This window comes from Diaporthe citri (assembly GCF_014595645.1).
Source record: "Diaporthe citri strain NFHF-8-4 chromosome Unknown scaffold_10, whole genome shotgun sequence".
Lineage (NCBI taxonomy): Eukaryota > Fungi > Ascomycota > Sordariomycetes > Diaporthales > Diaporthaceae > Diaporthe > Diaporthe citri.
Window position 1 is genome coordinate 1,511,543 of NW_025064855.1, and position 26,263 is coordinate 1,537,805.

At 54.2% G+C, this 26,263-nt stretch overlaps 5 protein-coding genes across 5 annotated transcripts; 2 read left to right on the forward strand and 3 right to left on the reverse strand.

Annotated features, from left to right (window-relative positions):
• Window positions 1-2,297: 2,297 nt before the first annotated feature.
• Window positions 2,298-3,771, forward strand: INS49_003620 (uncharacterized protein; the record flags this gene model as incomplete). Its single annotated transcript, XM_043164413.1, has 6 exons — window positions 2,298-2,463; window positions 2,523-2,562; window positions 2,631-2,679; window positions 2,742-3,108; window positions 3,181-3,573; window positions 3,629-3,771. The coding sequence occupies 6 exons, from the start codon at window positions 2,298-2,300 to the stop codon at window positions 3,769-3,771; spliced, it is 1,158 nt and encodes a 385-aa protein (XP_043019178.1).
• Window positions 3,772-4,256: 485 nt separating this feature from the next.
• INS49_003621 (uncharacterized protein) lies at window positions 4,257-5,761 on the forward strand (the record flags this gene model as incomplete). The annotated part of the gene is made up of 3 exons (XM_043164414.1): window positions 4,257-4,772; window positions 4,826-5,632; window positions 5,699-5,761. The coding sequence occupies 3 exons, from the start codon at window positions 4,257-4,259 to the stop codon at window positions 5,759-5,761; spliced, it is 1,386 nt and encodes a 461-aa protein (XP_043019179.1).
• Window positions 5,762-6,077: 316 nt separating this feature from the next.
• INS49_003622 (uncharacterized protein) lies at window positions 6,078-8,151 on the reverse strand (the record flags this gene model as incomplete). The annotated part of the gene is made up of 5 exons (XM_043164415.1): window positions 6,078-6,296; window positions 6,451-6,617; window positions 6,752-7,796; window positions 7,852-7,999; window positions 8,051-8,151. The coding sequence occupies 5 exons, from the start codon at window positions 8,149-8,151 to the stop codon at window positions 6,078-6,080; spliced, it is 1,680 nt and encodes a 559-aa protein (XP_043019180.1).
• Window positions 8,152-13,048: 4,897 nt separating this feature from the next.
• INS49_003623 (uncharacterized protein) lies at window positions 13,049-13,661 on the reverse strand (the record flags this gene model as incomplete). Its single annotated transcript, XM_043164416.1, has 2 exons — window positions 13,049-13,308; window positions 13,385-13,661. 2 exons carry the CDS (start codon window positions 13,659-13,661, stop codon window positions 13,049-13,051), a joined length of 537 nt encoding a protein of 178 aa, XP_043019181.1.
• Window positions 13,662-16,408: 2,747 nt separating this feature from the next.
• Window positions 16,409-24,862, reverse strand: INS49_003624 (uncharacterized protein; the record flags this gene model as incomplete). Its single annotated transcript, XM_043164417.1, has 7 exons — window positions 16,409-17,690; window positions 17,748-18,118; window positions 18,190-18,816; window positions 18,875-19,141; window positions 19,857-19,882; window positions 20,440-20,936; window positions 21,024-24,862. 7 exons carry the CDS (start codon window positions 24,860-24,862, stop codon window positions 16,409-16,411), a joined length of 6,909 nt encoding a protein of 2,302 aa, XP_043019182.1.
• Between the last annotated feature and the right edge of the window lie 1,401 nt (window positions 24,863-26,263).

The following is a 26,263-nucleotide window of genomic DNA, read 5'->3' on the forward strand; positions in this document are numbered from 1 at the left end:
ATCTTGTTTAATACGTCTAAATTGCATTAAACATCCTTGCCTCAATTTAAGTTGATCCAGGAGAATAAGTTATAACGAAGCCTGAAAGACAGCATAAAACATTTGAGTACAAAACTATTTGATATATAAAAAAATACATCACAATTCTAAGTATACCACAACCCACTCCTCATTTCACATATATGAGGAGCTCCTCTGCATTGCCCGATCTGTAGCCTTGGCCTTACAGACTAGCGAGGCGCCAATGCTTGGGCCGTCACAATGTGGTTGGCTCTCAGCATTGGCAGAGATTCATACAGTTTTGTTTACTTGATGGGTCATTTCTCGGCCTTGGCAAATCCACCTGGCTATGTAGTGTTGGATGAATGCAAGCCCCCTGCAGTTACTACAGTAGTGTACAAATAAATCACTTGAACCACACATGTACAGGACAGGACTGTAGTAGATGACAACACTCAGGAAGGCTGATCATATTTGGTACCGCAATGAGTAAACTGCATTCCTACCAAGCTAATGTGATCCATTTTGCAACTCCTCTGCTGCTTTGGCCGAGAAGGTACTGCTGTGCCTCACTGGGTCGGCTCCATAAAAACCTGGCCAACATGCTGTTCTTTCCCCACACCCTCTCACCACCATGCATGTACAGTTTTCGACCCCGGCATCCAGAGAATTGGCATCTCTTGGAATGACGATCCTCACAGACAGGAGGCGCCGCGCCGGTACCCACCCTAACCGAACCATCTGCTTCCAACACGGCGTCAGTGGCAAGTGCTGACAAGGTGGCCAAGAGTTATGTGACACGCCGCAAGTAAGGGCCCTCGGTACCCATTCAAGCTTTAATTGACCGAGGGCTCCTGTGCGCGAGGTTCGTTAATTCTATCTTTGGAAGACCAAGGCAGAGGGCCAAGGAAGCATGTTCAGGTTGTTTCACTCGCCGCCACGCCCCGCCACTCCGGGTCGTCCGCGAACCATCGGTCTGGTGGAGATGGAGGGTGTGGATCCTGATCAGAGAAGCGCTGGTGTGTACCGGCGCTCGACTTCTTATTAGATTACGCCGTAACAACATGTGCAAACAGGGCTAGTCCGATGCTCCTCCACCCTCAGCACGTTTCCCTTCTCTCCTGACCATTTCTGCTTTCTGGCTCCCTCGCAGATGTTATCTCATAGCTTATTCTGTGCTTTCCCAACATAGACTCTTTCATCTTCGCTGTCCGGCTTTTTGGAATGTGTTAATTTCGGCTGGCCGATTTACATTTCTTTCCCCTTGTCCCTTGGTCACACTGTCAAGAGGCGTCGTGTTTTCTGAAGTTGCAGTCTTCCTTTTGAACTGGGCCTCCTTACATTTCTTCCTACCTTCTTAGATTTCGTTGTATTCTTTCGGAATGCCTTCCCTGGATGTTAGCGAGCTCAACACGGTCATCGCCGTGTTAGGTAGGTCCCGTATACCATGTTCAGCTAGCCTATTAGTACTAAGTATTGCCCAAGGCGCTTTTATTGTCATCTATGGTGTTGTGTCTGTGAAGATCAAGCAGGTCTGGTACTTGGGCGAAGCGTGTAAGTTCTCCTGGGATTATCACCAGCAATAATTGAGAGGAGTCCTCCACTAACCCATTCTTCGAAGTACCCGCCGTCCTTATCGGGGTCATATTGGGACCCATATCTGCGAAATTCCTAGATTCGGAAAGATGGGGCTCCGCTGTTGAGGGTCAACAAGAAAGTATCACTCTGGTATGCCTTGGCATCACGTCCTGTCAGTAGGCAAGGAGGCCAATACTGATCGATGGCTGACGCGTCCGATGATGCTAGGGCATAACCCGTGTCGTAATAGGCGTGCAGCTCGTGATTGCAGGCTTTCAGCTGCCAGCCAAATATCAAATGCGTCGCTGGGTTGAGATGGCGATATGCCTTCTGCCAGTAATGACTCTGATGTGGCTTTTCACCACCGTGTGTATCCTCGTCACCATTCCGAACTTGTCTCTGGTGAGTGCAACATACGTCTTCGCTGCCTAAGGGCCCCCTCCTGACATCTGATGTGTCTCCATGATTGTAGCTCGCTGCTCTTGTGATCGGTTCGTGTGTCACATGCACGGATCCCATTCTTTCTCAAGCCGTCGCCAAGGGGCCTTTCTCCGACAAATACGTGCGGCGAGACTTGCGTGAGATTATCTCATCCGAAGCAGGAGCCAACGATGGTTTTGGATTCCCGTTCCTGTTGTGCGTATATCAGATTGATAGACACGATCCTGCACTGACATAGGCCTTCGCATAACCTAGACTCGCGGTGTATCTCATCCGCCATGCAGACCTCGCAAATGTCGTCTTCAAAGAGGGCATCACTGTTTCGGAAGCTGGAGCCGCCGTCTCCCATTTCGTTGAAAGAGCTACCGAAGCGGCCGCAGGAGCAGCTCATGATCCCTCAGTCGGCAGACTCGGCGGCGGCTTGGGACGGGCTATGCAGGAATGGTTTGTGGAGGGTTGGCTATACATCGTCCTGATGAGCGTGGCAATAGGTGTTATCCTAGGCTACGGCAGCATGTACGCCATCAAGTTCTCTCTAAGGAAGTAAGTGAGGCGAGCATGCCGGATCAAAAGGAAAGGAAAAGTAGCGAGCGCTAAATAATCCATCACAGAAAGTGGATCGACAATGAGAGTCTTCTCTTATGGCCAACGGCACTTGGAGTAAGTAGAACTTCCCAGGAGGACTGGCTATCTGGAGGTGGGTGATACTGACCGTAGAACAGCTTTTCACCATCGGGGTGTGCGGAATGCTCGGAACTGACGATTTGCTCGCGTGTTTCGTCGCCGGGAACGCCCTGAACTGGAATGGGCAATTCCTCGAGGAAACCGAGAAGCGACATGACGAGGTCAGCAGCTGCGTGGATGTGATCTTGAACTTCGGTGGCTTCATGTATATCGGCACGATCATGCCGTGGGAAGCCTTCAACCAACCAGATGTCACCGGCATCACGCTTGGTCGACTCTTCGCGCTCGGCTTCTTGGTCCTGCTGTTCCGACGGATTCCTGCCATCTTCATGGTGTACAAGTTTATGCCCAGGGTCGTCAAGGACTGGAAAGACGCCTTGTTCATGGGATACTTCGGCCCTATCGGTAATCGAAGACTCCATGTGCCCCCGAACCCACTCAGTGACGTCGCTTGCTGACACGAGATGTTACGAACAGGCATTGGGGCCGTGTTCTATGTTGAGCACACCCGACATCTGTTCCCAAAACCTGGCGAGGCTCTTACCGAAGAAGAGGACAAGTTGACTCGGGCTATGATACCAGTCGTGTACTGGCTCGTGCTCTTCTCTATTGTTTTCCACGGGCTCTCGATTCCTGCGCTTGACCTCTTCTACCGATGGAAGGGCGTACCACCGATCGTTGAAGACAGCCCCACTGAAGTGCAGGTGCTGTCTACCACCGAGGCCCTGCCAAACAATGCCTACAAAGACCCGACCAAGCGAGGCAGCATCATGGTCATGAACCGGTTCTCACGCGGCTCCACTATTCGTTTCCATTTCGACGAAAACGATGAGAACAAGCACAAATCCTGGGATTATGTCAAGAACAAGGGTATGTATGTGACCGCGTCTTCCTCCATGACCGTGGAAACTGACGCGCGGGAAAGATGTCGACGATATTCGCCTTGCCAATAACGTGCAAGGTGTACCCTACTACAAGGCAAGAAAACCAGGGGACCCCAACGACATTGAACTTGAGGATCGCAATGATTCCGTTGGGGTCGAAGGGCGGCCTAGAGAATGGGTTTGACAATCCCAAGCAGTCTTTTTAGAGTGTGTAGAGGATGAGAAGAGTGTAAAAGGTCGATGTTGAGAGGATGGCGTGGAGTTGGAGTGGGGGACAAAAAAAAAGATACGTAGTTTTCTTAGCAATCCACCAAGAACAGGGTGGGTGTACAGGGTGCGCGGACGGTCAGAGCTGCAGTGGTTGGGCCGGGCCCTGGCTGGTTTCCAGAACGGCAGGCAATGACCTCATCAGTCGCATCATCAGTCATCAGCTTGCTCGCGTGCATTCACCTTGTTTTCCTTGATCTGCACTCGCCCAGGGAGGGGCCACTTGTTAATTCCAGGTGACAGTTACAGTATATCAGCCAGACTCCAGTCCTGCCACGCTCGAGCTACGCTACTTGGACCACAGGGCTTGGCTTGCACCCATCGCCAAGACGTATCATCCTGCGCACACGATCTTCCCCGTCGCACCCTGCTAGACCCAACCCAAACCCAGTCGGTGCCGAAATGGTCGGAAGACATGGTCTGAATGCCTTCGGAAGCGGCAAGCCCAGCACAAGCTCTGGGGTCAGCACCAAACCCAGCACCGGCACCTTCCGACACGGTGGAAATCCGTACAAGCCCAAACCAGCCATCTTCCGTTTCCAGGACGGGGCAAACCACGCACTGGAGGATGAGAGGAGGAACCAGCTCAAGCACAAGCTCATAGACTCGGTCAAGGGCGACGAGCTCGAGAAGTTCCGCAAGACAGATGACCAGCTCAAGGCCATCAAGGACAAGAAGATCAGGCATTTCTACGAAGACCAGAACGAGACCCTGGACGACTGGCTCGAAATCGACTCGGTCGTCCGCAGCATCGCAGACGATATCCTCGAGTCTTTCGACCCCGACAGAGACCATGACGGGCACCGGGAACACGCCGGCAATCTGCAGCTGCAGAACGAAGACGTCGAGGCATTCCTCCCGCAGCAGGAAATCGACCACCGCAGGAAGGCCGAGAGAAACGCCCGAAGGGCCATCAACGTGAGTGCTCCCATTCTTGACCCCCGACCGTGCTCCACTAATAACTATTCCAGGTTAACGTGGTCGCCAACATCCTGCTGCTGGCCGCCAAAGTAACGGCCTGCTTCTTCTCCTCATCGCTGTCCCTCATCGCCTCGACCGTTGACTCGGCCCTGGATTTACTTTGTACCATCATCGTCTGGACCACCAACCGGCTGGTGCAGTGGCGTCTCACTGCTCTCCAGCGACGGTTCCCTGTCGGCCGCAGAAGGCTCGAGCCGCTCGGAATCTTGGTCTTCTCTATCTTCATGATCCTGTCCTTTGCACAGATCCTGCAGGAGTCGGTCGAGAAGCTCATGCCTTCAGGTGACCACACAACCGTTAACCTCGGAGTGCTCGCAATGGCAGCCATGATAGCAACCATCGTGATCAAGGGCATAATCTGGTTTGGGTGCATCAAGGTGAAAACAACGCAGGTCCAGGCCTTGGCACAAGACTGCAAGACAGACGTCTATTTCAACGTCCTGTCGCTCTTGTTCCCCCTGATAGGAAAGCAGGTCGACGTCTGGTGGCTCGACCCCACTGGCGCCGCCATCCTGTCTCTCTTCATCATCTGGGACTGGGCCGGTACCGCCTTCGAAAACGTCACGCGGCTGAGTGGCTCCGCGGTCGACGACAGGCTGTTCCGGAAGCTCATATTCCTCGCGTGGCGGTTCGCACCAATCGTTGAAGGCTTCAAGAATGTGCAGGCTTACCATGCCGGTGATGGCGTCTGGGTTGAGGTGGACATTCTCTTGGATCACCGCACACCTCTCATGAGATCCCACGATATCGCCGAAACACTACAGTACTGCCTTGAGGGCCTACCCGAGGTCGATCGCGTGAGTCTTCAACCTTTTAAGATTTCTTGACGCGTTAAATGTGTCGACTTTACTAACGAAGACCAGGCATTTGTGACGACCGATTACGCCGAGTCAGGCCCGACTGGACACAGTTCCAACCAATGCTGAGATAATAATGTTGGGGCGGGGAGTACAATTCAGCCGATAGGAAGAACAATGTCATTGCAGGATTTGGCTAGACCTAGGAAGGACCAACTAACACTAATTTATACATGAAAGAGATACGCTGCTGCAGACAGTGAAGATTTGGATTCGCACGTTTGACATGTCGTCGATCCGTGATAAAGGCATAAGATACAATGAAGTTGAAGTGCGACGCTGCTGGCAAGCTGACGAAACAAAAGAACAGCAAACTAAAGAACGTTATACACGCACGGCACACGAGCGACTCGTATCGAACAAACTCACCCACCCTGAGAGATCCTTAGATTCCCGAATCATCCTGCTTGGCGATCTGATTGAACGAGCTCCAAGACGAGCAGGTGTTCTGCACAGCGGTCTCGTCCGTAGCCGGCATGGCCGCGACGATCTCGCTCTGCCGCTCCACGAATTCCAACGCAAACCCCCCGGATGCGTGCCACGCAATGTGGCAGTGTGTAAGCCAGGTGCCGGGGTTGTCCAGCTTGAAGGCTATGGCGAGGTACTGTCATTCCATTCGTCAGCGAATGCGCTCGATGGAGATGGAGAAAACCCGAGCCGGCCTGTGGCAATGCCATGGGCCAAAGAAGCTCGAAATTCGACCGGGCACCCAAGAACTCAGAAGGATGAGGGTGAAAAAAAAATGGAAAACTACTTACGCCGTTTCCGGGCAGGGTCGCCACGTCCCGACGAGGCGGGTTGGTGAGGGTGATGTTGGTTTGGGCCGGGTCGAACGTCCCGGCATCCTGGGCGACGACCCAGAAGTCGTGCCCGTGGAGGTGGATAGGATGGAACGCGCCGAAGCCAGTAGCATCCTGGATGACAACTAAAACTGTGTCAGCCAGCCTGCAGTGGAGAATCTGAAGTTATGTGACGTGGGAGCTTCTCAAGAACGCAATAAGAAGGGCGGGGTGGGGGGGGGGGTGGCTGTAATTTAATAGGAGAAGGACTCGTGCTTACGCATTGTCCAGTCAGACGAGGTCCCGTTGACGGAGACGACGTTGTACTCGGTGGGGAAGGTGAGGCTCCCGTTCACGACCCGGGTGATGGTCGGGTTCGCCCAGTCCAGCAGCAGGCTGCTGCCGTTGAGGGTCCACTTGAAGTAGGAGTCGAACTTGAAGTTCAAAGTCTCCGAAGCCGTCGTGGTGACGGTGCCGACGTCCATGGCCACGTGGGGGACGAGGCTCTTGTACGGCTCGTCGTTGCAGCTCGAGGCGGTTGTCACCGTGGAGTTGCTGGTCGGGGTCGCGGTACTACTATTATCGTACCGCACGATGCCCGTTATGCCGTTCGAGTTGCCGTTGGTCATGCACGCGTCGACCCACGCGCCGCGCAGCCAGTAGTCGCCGGGGGCCGCGTTCGCCTCGACGATCACGTCGTACCGCTGGCCCATGGTCAGGAGCACCGAGTCGGCCGTGTACGGCTTGATGGGCACGAGGTCGTTGGCGATCACGGTGAGCGAGTGGCCGTCGATGCTGAACTGGAAGTGGCCGTCGATGGCGACGTTGACGAGCCGGATGCGATACTTCTTGCCCGCCTGGAACCTCGTCTCGAACTTCTTGCCAACGATGCCCGTGCAGGTGTCGGTGGAAGTGCAGTTGTACGTGTTGGTCCCGTTGATGAGGCCATTTTCCATGGTCGGCGGGGCTCCCTGCTTTGCGGTGTTCCAGAGCGAGAAGGCGGTATTGTGGGCCCAGTCCTGGAGATGAATCACCCCGAGGTCCTCGTCGTAGTCTGCCGTTGCTGGTCCGTTGATGATCATAGGCCCGAAGACGCCCATGCCATACTGTAGACTCAGGTGGCTGTGGTACCAAGTGGTGCCGTATTGCGTCAAGTGGAAGCTATATGTGAGCGAAGACCCAGGAGCGATTGGGCATTGGGTGACCCCGGGGACACCATCCGCGGCTACAGAGTTGAGCTGACGGATGCCGTGCCAGTGGATAGCGGTTCCATTAACCGCCAGATTGTTGGTGACGTGAATGTTTAGACGGTCTCCCCAGTCAGCCTGCAATATGGTTAGCGAAGTCCCATTCATTGGGTTGGTGATCTTGACATCTTACCATGATGAGGGGACCAGGCATAGTGCCATTGACGGTCTGACACGTCGTGTTGACTCCATCCGGGGCGCAAGGCCCTTCTTGGACGGAAAGATACACATCACGAGTGACACCGGTATCAGGGAAAACATCGTAGTAGTTGGTGTCGATGCTGAAGTTTCCCCAACAGCCGCGTGATGTAGGAGAGTTTTGGCAATTGGACTGCCTGGGCATCAAGTTGGATGGCAAGTCATGAAGCGAAAGCAGACTCATGGCTGCTGTGCGCGAGGCAACAGCCAGGAGTGATACGAATGACAGCTTCATGTTGGTGAAGGAAAAACGAAAGTTGAGTATAGAGAGTGTGTTGTCTGGAGTCTCCAGGAGAAGTGAAGGATCGGACGAATATCAACAGCTTCACACAAGTCCCTTCGGTGGGAGTGGTATCTTTTATAACATTAGTCTTGATACTCCTGGACTCGACCTCACCGCCACGAGGTAGCTCGTAAGTGCCGGCGCTGGATACTCTGGGACTGTGAGCCTGGCAGCTGAGGAAGCCCACCCTACCCTTTCGTGAGAACGACGCTCGTGACAACCATGCCATACCCCTTTTCTCGGAATGAGCATCACCACATCCTCGCCGGCGCCCGATGCCAAGCGCGTATACACCATCTTTGCGCCCTGCCCACTCCACGTTCGGCTGGCGATCGGAGACGCGAGGCGTTCTATATCCGAGATACTAAATGTGAAGAGGGCGCATGCCCATGCATGAAGACCCTGATATGCACCTCGGTGTGCTCCATAATCAGGTCGAGGAGAAGAGGTGGTCAAAGTGTTTCCTCGTGTTCGCCCCGGCGGCCAAGGCCGTTTGAACCAGAAACACGGATCGGACGGGGGCTGAGGTCAGGAGGCACAGGTCCAGAGGACGGCGATGTGCGGCGATGTGAGGCAGGTCGGTGTTGACGCGGGTGGATCAACCCTGCATATGCGGCTCGCAAACTTAGAGCGTCGCTCCAAGCCCTGATCCTGTGCCCGCCGCGGGCGAGAGCCCCTTATTCACGAGTAAGAGTCATACCGTAGAATGCGACACTGCATGACCGCGTACAGACGACCGGACTTTGGCATAAGATGAAGTCTGTGGGCACACTGGGCCGGTGTAGCACGAGTCTGAGCTCTGTGTCAGGAATAGACTTTCGATAGTATCTATCGTGGTCCCAGCCGGGGGTTGCGGCTCTGCCACATGTGACATCTCGGTTTGGTATACCGAACTTCTCAGAACCTTGACCCGGATTGATCGGCCCCAGGGAGCCTTGGAGACATCGTCTTGTATAGTTGCATCGACCTCCTCGCCGACCTCGCTTGATCGGTCGCGGTCGTCCGATCTTGGGCGCGAGGGCGCCCGCCCGACTTAGGCTCCTCAGCCGCAGTACGGTGAGGCAACCTTCATAGCACAAATCATCAGACCAGACGTCAGGCGGCTGTCATCGGAAGTGTACTATTACCGTACAAGTTGCCCTAGAGGTGAGAAGCTTGCAGAAGAATGCATATGCACGACCTAAGTTATGCGAGGGACAGTGAAAACGCAAGGCTCCCTCCGCCACTTTGGATTATTCGTCTCATTGCCTGTACCTTGAAGTGATACAAATATATGCCAACTGCTATGCAGGTTCATACGTCGATCCAAATACTGACCCATGTAAGAACCAGTAGAGCTCCAACAATCAATGTCTGCCCGCAACCCTGGAAATAATAGTCGAGGCACGCTTGCAGCAGCAGGCAGATGGCCCCCACCCTCAACTACATGCATCACTAGGCTAACTAATAATAATGTCACCAAGCCCCGATCTTGGGTTGCTAATGCTTTGAGTTGAAGCTATCAATGTAGGTTTAGTTTCTGCGGTTACTTCCGCACCGGCCAACCAGGACAGCCGAAGTCCGGACGGACATTTGTGCAGGAAGATCGGGGTTTTCGTCCCTTAGTGGATATGTCGGCATATTCAACGGTCGTTATGCGCAAGGAACATGGGCCAGGAAGAGCCATATCCAGGGACCAGTCAACCTCGGACGTGTTATTTTTTGAAACACGCGTATTTTATGACGAAGGTTTTTAATGTGAGGCACAGTCACCTCTTGGTGCCTTATTAGGTGACCAGCTGTGGCTGTGAGGCCCCTTCCTGTGGCACTGTAGGCTACCGTGACGAGCCAGCGGGATGCCGGCACAGTTGGATCTGCCTTGGATCGGGCCCGAGGAGGAAGACACAGAAAGCTTGGAATAGGGGAAGTTTTACGTCTGGGCCAATTGAGAAAGTCCAACAGGAGCTGCTGAGCCCTTCGACGCATTGCCAAGCCGCGTAGAAAAACTATGCGCGTGTTAGGGTTGCATTGGCCAATATGGTCCCCTTCATTCCCACGACCTACTTCATCGTGGATCTCTGGAGTGACCCAACGGTGGCAGGTCACGGGCCAAAATACCACAGTACGTACAGTGTTAATCCTCGTCTGCGTGCGGATGTAGACCAACGGTTCGCGGGCTTACGCGTCGGCCTGCAAGGAAACACACACCGCAAGGAGCCCGTGCCGTGTGATCGGGTAGGAGTTGAAGGTGCGACGTAATGGAAAACCTTGCACAGCACGCAGAAGCTTGTGCGTCGCATATGCCTGGCTTCCGCGGATACCTCCCTACTCCACCCTTGACTTAGGTTCTGACAACCAACCTTTTCGGGACTCATTCAACTTGATTGTTGGCCCCAGGAATCTGGCACGCTACAACGGTCACTTCGGCTTACCAAAGTTGTCCGAAAGACGCGAAGGCAACCCGTTGCATCGCCAGTGGCACCACAAGTCGGGGCTCCAACGCAGGAGGACCTCTCGGCCGGCCGCACTACCGTAATGAGAGGACTGTATGCGTATGATTGCCTATTTTGTATCCAATGAGATAAGCTGTGGTCTGAGCAACCAATATCGTGACCCGGCAATCTATAAGAGCCAAGTAGACTTCACTTCATTGAATCACGAAACCGAACAGATTCGGCGATTGACTCGCTCCAGTCACCGTGCTCAAGTATTAGTAAATCATTCCATGTGCTTACAAAACCGCAAGTTTGAGAGACCACATGAACACAAGGTTGCAGCACATGGTGGAGGGCATCCTCACGGACCTGGCACACAAGCGAGATAACCTTGGAAGGCCTCGTTTATGGCAGTATTGCCCGACCCCTGAGGCGAGGTAGCCATCTGAGCAATGAAGACGAGCCACGACTATGCACTCGAGGTCGTTACCTTGATATATGGGTACGTAAAGTGGGACGTCCGAGTCCGATACTGAGCGTCAAAGGGTTGCAATACTATCACTTTGGGTCCCACCCACCTCAAGAGATCTGATAAACCCGTGCAACAAGCTTTCCAGAACATGTCATCTGATATGTTTGTGCTCTCCCGGTGGGGGTTGTCTCTGCAGCAGCACGGTCCCTATCAGCACAAGACTGATTCGCGTGGGCAGATGAGCCAGGACGCCGCCCTGATACATGTCTTGGTCAAATGCCACTTCGATGGAATAGGGGTGCATTGATGTTGGTGTTCCACAGCGACCGGAGGTCGTAACGGAGTCTCGGGGGGATGGAGGGCACCGTAAATATACTACGCGGGTGCGCGGTCGGACAGGTAATTCGATCGTTGTTATGACTCGAGGCTGTGCATCTCCTGATTTAAAGACCCTAGTGACAGCGACGTCAACCTGTGTTCGAGTCTCATTCGAGATGAAGTCGTAGAATGCGAAAACTCTAACCACTGAGGGGACACAGACCCTGAAGGATCGAAGAATGTCTGATGTTCGACGGCAGGGTCATGGGACCCAGCTTATGAAGATCGCCCGAGTTTAGATTTGCGCAAAGTTCATGATCTCCTGTCCCCAGGTTAAGCTTGTTTTTTGACATACTTGACCGATGAAGTTTCTGGTCATGATCTTCCCTTGATTGGGACAGGCGCTGACAATGGACGTCAAGAACGAGGTGGACACGGAACACCACATCTGCAACCCCTGCCTTTTGGAGCTCCAGCACTCTGTCGGTACTTTCAAGCTGGAAGCAGGGAACGTGGTTCATGGGCACGTTAAAGGGGAGACACTTATGTCCAAGGGCAGTTTCACACGCGGAGGTACACTGGGGGCGAGACGTCCTAATCCAATCACGATGTAATGAACGTAATGGGAATGCTCTCCACACGTGTTCGTCCATCTCATTCTTCAAAGAATATCGGAAACTTGAGCAAACTCATGTCATTGGCTAGTGGAAGGTGCTACCAGACCAGCGACGTGAGAAGCCTACTGAAACCTCAGTCTGATATGCAGACTGTAGTGGTGCCATAACAGCTGCACGTGTTGCGATACAGAGCCAATACTAACCTCTTCTCAGCGGCGGAAAACTGAGCTGACCGGCTAATATGGATTATTAGTCAGAAAGTATTATTATCGCAATATTGTTTAAGAGTTCCGTGATGCGACCTCCACTGGATCCTACTGATGAATTGGTATTTTGGCAATCTAATGAACTTGCGAGTGATCTGGGGCAAATGAGCAAAAGAACCACAGGTGTGGCTCGCTTTCACGGGATTGAAACGCCACACTTGGTCCACACGCGTTTCCTCTGTTATTCTTCCGGCTCGCCAAGGCTGATATGAAGCATCTGATGGCGAGGGAGGTGAAACAGCTTTCTGACATAACACCCCACGAAGAGAACAAACATTGCTTGCAATCTCCCGGTGTCTGAGTAAGCGATAGCGAGGATTGCTCCCTCAATCCAAGATGCTGAGGCACATACTCCCATGAAGAGGCAACTTGACAAATTTGTTTCGAGGATTAACCCTTTTAATGCGTTTGACTCTATCGTAACTTTGCAGCCAAATTAAGGCGGGTCTAAAATAACAACGGGAATTCCATGTCGCGATTAACAACAAAGCTGCCGCTTATGCTTTACACCACGAAAACCCAAAGCGAGGTTAATATCGTGAAGACCAAGTCCAACCTCCTCCACCACCAGCCCAGCCCGCCAACCACTCCGCGCATGATTCCCGTCTTTGTTTGTAGTGAAGAAGAAAGAAGCACTCCGCGCATTTGATCCGTAGATCCGTCCATCCAAATTCCATCGTTGCACATGAGAGTAAATTAGGGTATTTCGTTTTTTTTTGTGAATAAAGTCTTGTGTGTGTGTGTCATAGAAGACAACTCCCTTTACTCGGCGGGCGTGACAGCCCCGGCGGCCTGCTGGTTGTTGTCGACGATGATACCAACACCGGCGGCGGGGGTTCCGAGCTGGATCTTGGGGCCCTTCTGGAGGGCGGCCTCGGCGTACGTCAGGGCGCGGTCGAAACCGTTCTGGCGCTTCATCAGGTTGCCGCCCTCCACTTCTTGCCTGGCCTCGATCTCGGCAACCTCCTCCTCGTCCTCCTCGTCCTCAGCCTCCTGGCGGGGGTCGAGCTCCTTAGTTACGCCTGGAATGGGGAGAGACGCCTGTTAGTTTGAAGAAAACAAAACATTAGTTTACCGGCTTAAAGGGACGTAACATACCAAGCGATCGGGACCTTACCGGCTCGTTGATGACCGAGGCCTGCTGGCCGGCGGGCGCGGCGGGGGCGACGGCCTGACCCTGGGCAACGGCTCCATTGCTGGCGGCAGCGGCGCCCTGGAGGGTGTTGACGAGGCCCTCTGCCCCTGCGGCGCCGTTCCCGGCGAATGAGATCTCACCATCACCGACCACCAGGGCGGGAGAGTAAGCGCCCAGGTTGATGTTAAGCGGGGCCGCGCTGGCCGAGGCGGCGAGGAAGGCGACGAAGCTGTACTTCATTTTGGCTTTTTTTGGTTTTTTTCTTTGGATGGAGCTGAGTGAGAGCGGGTATCACGACGGAGCAGTGCGGTCTGGAGAAGGAGGCGTGTGGATCAACTGTCTTGGGTGGGACCGAAGAGTTGTGATGGAGCAAACGGGGATGGGCGGATAGATATTAAAAAGAAAGTTTCTTGGGTGTAAGAAAGTAGGGAGATACCAGATCTAGGTCAAGAAGAGAATGACTGAATAATAGTAAGAGCGCTGCTCGTGTGGATGAGAGAGAAGTTCATTTGTGAGAACAAAGTTGGGACGACATAGAGTTTTATCCTACGAGGACCTAGAGAGAGGCCTTGACTCGGATCGGCCTTGTTGCACACCGTCCACGGGCTTCCAGGCCCGGGCGAGGGTGTCGAATGGGACCGCACGGCTTGCCTGCGCTCCGGCAGCCAAGTAAGCAGCGTGTATGAGACGTCTACATGGTGCCCCCTCAGGACCTATTCTTGATCTCTTGGCGGTGATCGACGCAGTCCTAGGGCAAGATGGGATGTGACAGGTCGGTGATGGTAGAACGACAGGTTGAAACGGCTCGAAACGAACCCAAGAGCAGGAGGGCGTACCCAGGCATGGGCAGGCAGGGCCGGGACGGGCATGGTGGCGACTCTGGCGAGAGTGACCGTCGAGGTTTGGGCCTGTGGTGTTGCATGGCTGGCTCACCACTTGGCGTCTGGTCTTTGACGGCCAAGTCGCCAAGAAAAGCTTCTGAGACGCGTTGCATGTTTGTACGGACTTGGCTCTCACTGCTTTGGGGGTGGATATGTGGGGAAGACTGTCTGGAGGTGTCCAGTGCGCTTCGCTTTCCCGCGACTTGCCTAGCCTAGTATTGGCTGGATTTGGCTCGCTGGTCGTCGTGGCTCTCCCCCGGCTGAGACGCCGCCAAGAGGCTCTGTGCGACTCTTCCTAAACATGCCCACGCTGCACGCTGCCCAGGCTTGCAGTGTCCGCTGCAATGCTCCTCTGCCGTCCCTTCTGCTGTAGGGTAGCGAGTGCCTGGGCCCATAATTCAAGGCTAACCAAGAGATCTGTCCAAAGGCTTGCGCATCCCGGGGTGTTGGGAGCCAGGTACCGCTTCATCTCTTCGCTTGAGACCTCACCGTGGCGGCTCCCAACCCGCTTCATAAACATTGGCTGGTTCCGGAGTGCACGTCTGCTTGGGGCCCCCAGGCCGAGTCACGCCTCCGCAAACCTGACGCACAACAAGTGACCTTGCCGGCACCCAAGGTATCCTGACGAAATAGCTGGCCATTCCACGCCTATCCGACCAAGCTGGCCCAAGTGTGCTTGGTCGAGCCACCTATTTTACTTCCCGCTATGTCCAGACCATTGAGTCAAGGGGCTTCAACCAGGCGTCTGAGAGGTTATTTTGAGATTTGTGCGGGCGCTGCTAGGCTGGTGAGTCTAGTTCAGATGTTCTAGTAGGCCGCCCAGGTGGTCGAGGCCGCGGGCCAGATTGCCGAGAGGCCTATACCCGAGGCCGCCTAGCGCTCGAATTCCGGGAGACCGGCCGCTAGAAGAGCCAAGTCGGTCCTCCAGACCCTCAAACAAGCCACAGGCCGAGGCTTGACTTGCAATGCGAAGCTTTTTCATTTTTATAGAGGCAACCCAGACAGGGCTGGAACTGCTCAGTACGTTTCGCCAAGTCACGCTTTCAGATTGTCTGGCCCGTTCTCGTCGCCGCTGCTAGCTGAGGGAGGCTGCAATAATAGTGGCCCCCCCAGGAAATGTGGCTGAAATCCTCCCACTGCCATTGGTGAATGCAAAAGTCCAAGAAGGCTTCTCACGTTGCCGATGCGGAATCGACCTTGGCTGGAAAGATCTGTGTCATGGCGATTCAGGCCCACGTTTCGAAGAGCCCCCCAGAGGCGAGCGTTATCGGGCCCTGGCTCATAATACCAGACAAAGTCTGGTCAATGCGTGCCAATTTTGTTCTCCACCATCCCAAGGTCGTAGTAGCGCAGCCTGGAGCTCCTGTATTGCGGGATCTGGAGCATGCTTCCACCATGACCTTCTTCTCACGTGCCCTATAGCGAGGTTTTGTCCAAGACATCAATCACACACTTCCTTCCTTCCTCGTCGCCGCCGGCGCCGGTTATGGCCTTGCGATGGTGTCAAACTGCCTCAAAAATAGGCATCGGTAGCGCCAATCATGTCTTCTGCGCTTGAGTCATCGGCGCTCTGACTTGAGCCAGACTTGTCCAAGTCCTCGACATCAAGCTCTCTTACTAGAGTTTGCGGCAGGAAGACAGACTCAGAGAAACCTTGGAATCTGGAAGCTGTCCAGGATGGAAGGCCTTGACAAAAATGCCGCACCAAGGCACGCGAGCAGTTAGAGGCGTCGACAGTAGTCGTCGCCAGAAACTGCAGCACACGGAGCAAGTATCTCGATGGTTTACAGATCTTCATTTTCTAGCTTGGACACAGCTAATTCCATGGTGTGAGCTGTGGTAGACAAGTGCCCCGACCAATAGCTAGCGCACAGAGAAAACAACCGTTCGGAGCCATGGTAAGGCTGCTCGAACACAGAGGGTGCCAACCAGATGACAATCAGACGAATACCACCCCAAGGAAACCAAGCTTCGTCCGCCCCCAAGGTGGAGTACCTCTTCGAAGTATCTGCTCAGAGATACTCCTTCCATGTTATGGGCGACAACGGCCCTACAAACAAATGTCCGTCCCCATGGTTGAAGACATCGGTTGGACACAACAACATATTAGAAAGTCCATACCTCATCGCCAGAGTTCCCAGCCATTCTGGCCTGAGGGAAAACACTCAACCAATCAATTTCCGACTCTCCAGACGCGATATCCTCTGCAGCAGTACCCTGGTGGGAACCTCGGTGGGGGGCTTCTCGGTCTTCAGGTGTCGAGTCGTCCACATGCGTGTTTTGAGAGCCATTCCGGCGTCCACCAATCTTCGACCGGCCGATAGCAACATTCTCGTCGTCGGCGGCGTCACGTTTGTTCTTGGGCCCCGTGTACCGAGGCAGGCTGCTTGGGACCTTGCCTCCCTTCTCGTGACCTCGAGGCTTGAGCACCCGCTCGCGCTTCGGGGGCGATTCTTCCTTCATGACCTTATCGGCCTCCCCGTCGTGCATATGTTCAAGGCTGCGCTTCTGCGAGGCTGCCTTTGTTGCACGGCGACTCGGTCCCGGACTCGGGCTCGGGCTGAAGTCGAGAGTGACGCTTCGCGACCTGCTCCGGGGATCATCAGACTCGGTCCTGTGGTCCGACGGCGCGATGCTCAACCGCTCCAGCAGTGGGGCAACCGCGGACACAGGTGAGTGCTGCTGGGGCTCGTCGTCCAAGATCTCAACAACGGAGGCAGATGGCTGGAGTTCACGCCTGCTCTCCTGCAAGGCCAACTCCAATGCTTCATCCTCGTCGAGATCGCCATTTACCCGTGGCTCCACTGGCAAGATGGGAGCCGGGATGCCTCGGTGGCGGCGATCAACTTCCGGTCCTGACTCGGTGCTCTGTGGGACCGGGACGCGAGCTCGGGCTGGGACAACCCTCTGGATGCCGTCCACGCGCTGCAGCCAGGCTCGAAGGTGGTCATAGAAAGCCTTGACAACACAAGGCGCAAATGCGTTGCCGATCTGTCTCTTGATCGCCGTCTTGTTGCCCTCGAACTGATGCGACACGGGGAATCCCTGTAGACATGCGATCTCACGCAGCGTGTAGTCTCGGCGGCCACTGAAATGCGAGGTGCTCTGGGTGCCTCCGCACGTAATAGTCCTTGGAAAGGGTACGTTGCCGTTCCTTGGCGGCAGGTCACGGACAAGAGTGCCCGCCACATCGTGTAGAGAGACCGTTCGGCCGTCGAGGTTTCGAATGGCCTCGGCTTCGGTGACGAAAGGCTTCAGGCCCTGGGTTGGCAGAGCGCTGTGCGTGGCGGGAGGCCATGGGGGCAGCTGCTCTCCGGGACAGGAACCGATCATGACGAGCCGCTTGCGAGTCTGTGGTAGACCGTATTCGACGAGAGGAACGATCTTCCTGTGAGTGCGTGGTTTGTCAGCCTAGATTAGAATGCGAACCTGGTGATGGACTTACCACTGGACGGAATACCCGTGAGATGTGAAGCCTCGAACCAGGGCATTCAGGAAATCTGCGTGCGCATCGTGTGTGAGTCCAAATGTCTGCTCGAGGGTGAACAGCCGTGGGCGAATCTTGTTGATAAGCTCAGGGCAAGCAAAAAGAATCGCCATGTTCTCCTCGTTATTTTTTCCGGCATGGGGGTATGCAAGAGGCGACCAGAATTGACAGGGTGGGGATAGATGAAGAATGTCGATAGGATGAGACCGATAGTCGACCTCGGGGTTGTGGATGAAGCTAGTCGCATCCTGCTCGTACAGACGAGCGCCCGGGAAGTTGCGTCGCCAAGTTGCGCAAGACACAGGGCAGCGGTCAACACCGAATACAACCTGCCAGCGAGTTAGGTGAGCTCAAGACAACTTTCGTGTTTCGGCTCAGCGCGCGTAGGCGAGGGGCTTACTTTGAAACGGGCCATGGCAGCACCACGAGTTGCACCTCCCCCACCACAAAACATGTCGGCAAAGGTGTATTGCCGGTCTTTCCTCGTCGTGGGGACTCGAGATCCATCAAGATTGATGACCTGGGGCTTGTAAGAGCCTCCACGATGAGTTCTGCCCCGAAAATTTGCCTTAAGCTCTTTATCAGGGATGCGGAATCGTCCATCAGCCTCAGCCTCGGTCAGCCTGACGAGGGCCCAGGTGTCGGGTTTGTCGTAGTTGCGAAAGCGAGCATCCCGATACTGGATGCGAGACTTCCAACGGCACGTCAAGGGTGCTTGTTTCTCTAGTTCCAACTCTGTCTTTCCACGCCACTGTCGGTCGTCGCCAAAGCGATGTTGCGGGTAGATCGCATTTGTCTTGTTAAAGGTCCGGACTTGCAAGATCTGTTGGGGGTTGATTTGGACCAGTGCTTGAGCGTCATCGGGACGCTGGTCGTCAGCATCAATCTCGAGGATCTGGCAGACTTCGTTTCTCTTATTGTCCAGTGAGCCGGGCAGGTTTCGGTTTCGCGTGTATGGAAGGCCGCGAATGATCACACCTCCATCAGACTTGGAGACCCAGATCGACTTGATCTCGACAAAGTTAATCTGATCGAGAACAGTTAGTAACAGTTGTGATCGCCGATTCTGCAGGAACCCTATGTACCTCCCACTTGCCGAAGGGCTCACAGAGCTCAACACAAGTACCAAGTTTCAGGTCAATGACGCCAAATTTGTAGGATGATCTCGCTTGATGGCTGGATTCCAGAGAAGCATTCCTCCCGACCTGCTTGTACCGGTAGCGGCCGTGGATGTCTGTCTGGGTCCGCTGAGGAAGGATATCTTCGGTGAGATCGATGATATCATACTCCTGGAGAACGGCAGCCTCAGCTTCCTCGACATTTTGCTCGTTGTCGCTTTCCACGGCCGGATCCTCACTGGGGCGAACTGTGGCATGGCCTCGAGCTTGGGTTGCTGCCTGCCGCCGGAGGCTCTGGACTCGAGTATAGGCGTTTCTGCCTGTGTCTCCAGCGCCTGGAAGTCGGAGCCCGTCTCGGGAAAAAGTGCTCCGTAACATGGCCACCGATGTTGACCAGTTGGAGTAGAAACGGTGGGTTAAGGGGAAGCAGAAAGTTGTTACATTGGCGAGTCAGAGGGTAGAGACAGTTAGGTTGCTGGACCTGATTGCTTCAGAGCTGTAAAAGAGCGGCAAGCTCGCGGGCCGAGTTTGCAGGTTTAAGGCTTTCCGAGTAACAGAAACGCAGGTGGGAAGGTCGTCAAAGGCTGCTCAGAAATAGCTGAGCTTAGACGGATAAGTTTTGGGAAAGGAAGGCTTGAAGTGCTGCTGGTATTAATGAGGCTGGCCCCGTCAATCGGTCAGCATAAGTCAATTAAGGTTGAGACCAGGCAGAAAGAAGTTGCGATGTGGTTCGAGTAAAAGCTTAGAAGAAGCAGGAGGCATTCGAGGGTAGGCTGCCAGATTATGATGACGATTCGGCCAAGGAACAAAGGCAGGGCTAGAACACCTTTAAAGGGACTGCTGTCGCTGGTCGACGGTCGACGAAGGACGGTGTTGAAAGGGCGGAGGCAAATTAGGCAACGAGAAAGTGGAAAGGGGAAAGGGAGAAAGGGGAGAAAAGTGAACATACCTCGGTACACAGGTGGACGTCCCAGCCTAGAACTTAGGCAGAGCTTTAGAAGGTGAATTGAGCAGGACAAGATGCAAGTAACGATCGTCTGCGATGTGAAAACAAAAGAAAGCAGAGGTGAACCAGATTTGGTAGGTGATCTTTGAGGGAGAAGTGGCCGGCACCGGCAAAGACGTTGAAGCTGAGGTCAGGAGGAGGATCGGGGCGTAGGTGATCAAGTTCCAAGTCTCTGAGGGTATTAGGCGACTTGAAAAGGAAAGGAGGGCAGGTAGGCTGAGGCTGTTTTTTCCCATGCAAGATGGTGTCTTTGGGAACCAGCTTTGACTGGCACCACACACTGAGAATTTGGAAAGCAAACGGAGTTGCACCTTGGCGAACCCCTGTTGCCTTCGCCTTCGCTCTGCACTGCGAGTAGCTGATGCCACACGGCTGACAAGATTTGACATTATTATTTAAAGATCTGCCTGCCATCTGTAAATGCTAATGAGACACACACAGGCAAGATCTTGTATGCAAGACCAAACGACCACCACATTTTCCTCGGGTATCACTAATGCCAGAATACAAGCCACCCCTCACGCACGACGTTCTTCATCCACCACCACAAGCTCTTCCACCGCTTCATCGTCGATGTCGACAGCGCCCTCGCCGCCCTCCTCGGCCTGCAGCATTCCTCTCAGCCTCTTCATTACCAGCGGGCCCTTCTCCATCTCTTGCCACAGGCCGAGGTCCCAGTCCTCCAAGTTGCTCTCTATCCAGTCTTCCTTGCGGACTTTCTTCCAACTCCTGAGCCTCTTCCACCAGCCTCGTCCCCACCTCCACAAGCCCATGATGGTCAGTGTGCGTTTCGCCATTTTGAAGCCCAGTTCCAGGACGAAAAGAACCATCAATACGAGGATAAGCGTGATCCACCAGCCAGGGTCCTTCCCAAATGTGCCGAAAAAGCCACCGCGGACGTTGTAAGGTGACGGCTGAAGTGCGTAAACCCCCGCGAGGAAGGCCTGCCAGAGCCACCAACCAGCGACGGTAATGAAGAAGGAGCCGAGGACAAGGAATGATTTGAAATGCGTCTCGACGATTCTGCCAAATGTCAGTCAGTCACTTCTTTGATTTCAAGTACATACGCTTTTTTTGGGGGGGGGGGAGGCACAGCTCAAAGCGACTCACAGTAACTTCCAGTTCGTCCACACGATGCAAACCGTGAACACCAGATCGCCCAACGCAAACAGCCCCTGATCTCTGAGCCCTCCGGCCTGGCCAAAGTAGCCGTAGCCCGCCCAGCAACCATAAAATGTAAGGATGCCCTCGACCGCGGCACCGACCATCCACCCGAGATACCGCGATAAGTTGAGTGCCTCCCCACGCTGGCCATAGACGTAAAGTTCTGGCACAGCAAGCAAGGTCTCCTGGCTCAAGTCCTGCTCCCAGACCCCAGGGGCGATTGTGGCCAGACTCGTAAAGAGGACATTGAGCACAGTCAAACTCCAACTCTCATAAAGAGACGTCCCGGTGAACCCAGTATATCGCGTAAAGATCTCCTGGGGCATGTAGAAGAACATCTCTTTCCAAAACGTCCAAAGGACAAACTTCGCCGTCCTTGTGTAGTTCCATCTTCCGTGAACGAGAAGGAGGCGTTGGAGGAAACGGAACTGAGCGATGGAATAGTCTGCTACTCGTGCAGCCTGGAGCCCTTCGTGACCTGAGACACCGATACCCACGTGGGCCTCAGATATCATAGCAAGATCGTTTGCACCATCGCCGATGGCGAGGGTCAGAGTCGGCGATGTGACAGGGCGTTTGGAAGAGATCGTCTTCCGGGTGGCCCGCACGATGAATGCCTTTTGAGCCGGAGAGGCTCGACAGCAAATAACACTGTCGATATGTGGAATCAAGGCGAATAGTAGGTCTTTCAGCCGTGTGTTGCTAGGGTCTGCGGGTGTTTCGATGCAGCCAAGAGTGTGGCCGTCAATCACCACGACGGTGTGATGGCGGCTTGTGGTCGCAGGGATGTCGTCGGCAATGCCCAGGTCCTCCACGATCTCCATCATCTGTGCCTCGAGATCACCTTGCGTCGCATCCAGTATGTACACCTCAGACTCTGGAAGACATATTCGTGCCGAATGTGCTATGTTAATGGCAGTCTCTCGTTTGTCGCCAGTCAACATCCAGATCTTGATATTGGCCCGCCGCAGCTTGTCAATCGTCTCAGGAACGCCCTTCTGCAGCTTGTCTTCGATAGCAGATGCGCCGACGAGGTCCAGACTCTGCTCAATGAGGTCACCAGCTTCTTCAATACGGGTCTGCCTGTCGATCAAACTTGTCTCCGCCGCATGAAATACCTCTTTCCAAGCTTTGTAATCCGCTTCAGTGATGTACTTGTGAGCGTAGAGGAGGGTACGCAAGCCTTCGGCCGCAAAATCGTCAAGTAGCTTGAAAGACCGCGTGAAGACAGTCGCCTCGTCGCTGATGGATGGATCGTCCAGAAAGGCGAACTTGTCTTGTTGACGACTAGCGGCGGATCGCGAGCGAAGTGCCAAGGAAGACGAGACGTCCAAAGACACGCCCCTGTTGAGCGATGGACGAGAGCGGTCAACTGAGCTTCTGTATACATTGCTAATCTCGAAAGACTTGCTCCTACCATACAGTGGCGGACGCAGGCTAGATGAGCCTGCGTTGGCCTGTCGATTGACCCCGATACTCCGGCGAATGGTCAGGCTCGGGCGACCTCCGAAAGAGTTCCGGGGCTCTTGTTGTAGGCTCTTCCTCTGCAGCGCACGCTCCATTTCTGCGCTTTGTCGGACCTCGTGCGCTTTCTGTAAGGCAACTTGGGCCGTCTTCAAACGTGGCAAAATCACCGAATCAGCGCCTTTGGATATTAGCCATATCCTGCCGTCAGGGCATCGGAGAACAATAGACATTCTCTTCCTCTTGCTGCTGAACTCGATAACATCGAGTATTTCGTATATCCGCGTAGTTTCTGAGCCGCTGCTGGATATCCTCAGCGTGATTTGTTGTGAGGAGCGTTGCACAACCGTATAGCCTAGTTGCTGAGCCGCTTGGATAAGCGCCAGCTCATCTGGTGAGGAGGATTGGTATTCGATTTCGCCATCCCTGTACTCGGGAAGACAGGTGTGGCAAAGAGCCATGGCAAGGATGTACTGGGTAGCTTTTCTCGCAAACGGAGAGTTCGGCCTGGCGCGAATAAAGTCGAGTAGCTCATCCGTTGTGACATCAGGCTGCGTAAGGTTTTGGCGCGCAGACGACTGCCATTGTGATGATGAGCGGGGACTGGCCGTCGGAGACGAGGCAACCTCGATTTTGTCTGGCTCCACAACAACCTGAGAAACATCGCGGCCGATGTCGACGGATCGAGCTTGCATGGACTTCCTTCCCCTGGTATCACTCGTACTGGGGTCGGCAGATTGCTCTTGGCGCAGGTCCATCTCATGCAGCCAAGCCGTCCCAGCGATTGTCATTTTTCTGAACTTCATGACGTTCTCGGTCAATGTACCGGTCTTGTCGCTGAAAATGTAACCGACCTGACCCAAATTCTCCAATATTGTGTTCGTGTTGCACCTCGCCGGTGTATCCGATACAGCATCGTACATGCCCATGTCGCCGTTGAGCATCAGCATCTGTCCAATCTTGACAATTTCCAAGCTCACGTATAGGGCCAGTGGAATGACATTATTAAACATTATAGCATATCCAATGATGATCTCTTCGGCAGCCACTCGTTGCCCGTTGACGTACCAGGCAGATGTCTCACTGCTCCGCTGCCAAAGCAGGTAGCCAATAGAGCAGCCCATGGTGAGGCAGATGACGTAGAAGACCAAGCTGAGGACGACACGGTTGTAGACGGCTTCGAGCGCAGGCTTCTTGGCCTTCGGGTGCCGGTTGGCGTTCATCCTTATCTTAGTTTCTTCGCCTGTGTTGATGACTAGGCCAACGGCGCATGGTGTGTTCCGAAGAACGGTCCCACGGTAGACAACCTCATTCAAGGTGAGAGGTACCGTCTTCCCGTTGATCTCCACTCTCCCGTTAAAGTTGTAAAGGTCGGCATTGGGGTCCTCGACGATGAGCTCGGCTTGACATTTCAGGATGCCTCGAATCGTGTCGCAGCTCTCGAACTCGGGCAAGACCTGCTTACTCTTGAGGTTCGTTTCACCGTCCAATGCCATCGTCTCGATGTATGCCAGTCCATTCTCGCCGTCAGCGTGGAGAAGCACGAGGTCTGCGGGGACCTCTTCATCCCGGGAGAGCTTGACGACGTCACCCACCCTCAGCTGGCTCCATGCGGTGGTCGTCCACTGAAACCCATCGACGACTTCTGAAGTGCTGGAAGCAGGAACTGGCTGCTTGGTCCGTAGCCGCCTGAACCAAGTCGCCGGCCAGCCGTCACGCGTGCCGGCTACAGAGTGCTCAGCTACACGTCGCAGGGCTGTAGCGGGCTGGGCATTCTCAACATTGTCCAGTCGGTGCCTTTTGTAGTCATCGTATCCTTCTTTGATGATGGTGAGCAGGACGAAAAAGAGAAGCGGTAAGATGGTAGTAACGTTTCCGGTGGTGCTTATTCCTGGGATGGTCTGAGGTATTCCCACGCAGAGGAAGTAGAAGTTGCCCAGACGGCTGAACTGGAAGAAAAGCTGCTTGGGGAAGAAGTTGAAGACGTTATAGCGGGACGTGCGGATGACATTCGAAATGAAAGCATGGCCGCGGCGCTCATCGATGAGCTGTGTCGACCGGGCCGGGTCGAGCGGGATCAAACGACCGTTGGCGGACGGGGCCAGGGGCTTCTGGCGGAGAAGAGTCTCAACGATGAGGCTGTGGTAGTATCGGCGGATGAAGTGCTTCGCTTGCTGCGCGGGCGAGGGCCGCGCCTGAGGGCGTTGTGCAGCAGATCGCGGTGGGTGCGCGGAGCGGTGTAAGAGCTGGGGCCGTTGGCTTGGGTCCTTTTCGCTGGTGCTGTGAGCGTCGGATGCACCAGCGCCGTCGAGGACTACCATGGCGCGTTGGAGATGCCGGCGCGTGTCGAACTCATGTCTTCAATCAGGAGACAAGATAGGGCGGGGTCTCTGGACGTGACAGACGGGCAGGATCAGGCAGTGCCTTGAATCGGTGTCCGGAACATCGGGGCGTCACGTCAGACCTGGCCAGTGCTGGGTGTGTAATGTCCGATGCGAGGTTTCCCACTCCAGGGCCGAGCAGTCCGAGTCTGACCCGTGGCAATTTCCGCTCCCAAGGCGGCTGGCTCCTATTCAAACTCGGCGAGAGGAGGGAACAAAACGAGTGACAAGCAATGTACTTGCTAGGAACGGGAAGGGGTTGTTTGTGGGGGGGGGAGAAAGACAGAGAGGTGAGATGATCAGGTCCTGGACTCGACTCGAGACTTGCCGCCACCAGGTTCGCCAAGCCCAATCGTCATCTTGGAAGGGCCCACATGCCCGATCCCTTCCTGCCCTTCGCTCGCTCGGCACCGCGTCCCCTAACCCTGACGACGTCACCCCAACACCTATGTACCGCTGTCTCGCAATAGTACAGCTGGTATCCTGGCATCTGATTCCCGGTGAGAAAATGTGGCCCTCTAGCTGGAGATCATGTGTCAAAATTCGGCTGCAGCTCGAAAAGCTCGGCGACCTCTACTAGTATTTTTTTGGTGCTGTTGATTTACCCTCCTGGAACTTGGCACGGCTAAGTTGAGGCATGATTTCTGCAGGTTCAGCACCATAAGAGTTGGATTCAGCCTGGTGTGGGTATCGTCGACTAATGTCAGGATGCCGACAAAGACTCCGGAGCCAACATATGGCTCACGTTTTGATATCGTCTTATTCTACCTCTCACTTGCCGATTGAGGAAGGAATCTACGGTATCAAAGATGCCCGAGTGCGTTGGTGACCGCAACCACATTCAATCCGCACAGAAGAGTTGACCGATCGGTACACCCACGCTGATAAGACGCAGACTCAATCAACGAAAGAGAGTTGAGTTGAAGAACTCTCATGCCCAAAATACAGCTGAAGTCTTGCGATAACACCCAGATCCACGAGCCAAATTCGATTGTCAAAGACCATGGATTGTGCCCTTGATGCACGAGAGAGAATATATAACACTCTGTTAACGGCCGGAGAAATCATATGTTAAAAGCTGTTGATTTATGGATTTGTTTGTTGTGTTTCTCTTATCACGCTGCTTTCGGCTCTCAAGGCAACTAAAAGCAAAAGGTGAAATTCAATAAGGTCGTTTCATAATGTAGCAGGCCACTGGACTGAGCAAACCGAAGACTTGATCTGAAACAGGCGCGGGCAACGCCGACGTTCACAACGCAATTGCGCGACTCATCAGATGAAGGGACTAACTCCCTTCATCGAGGAGCTCCACCTAGGCTCCATTTGTGCTCCACTGAGCAG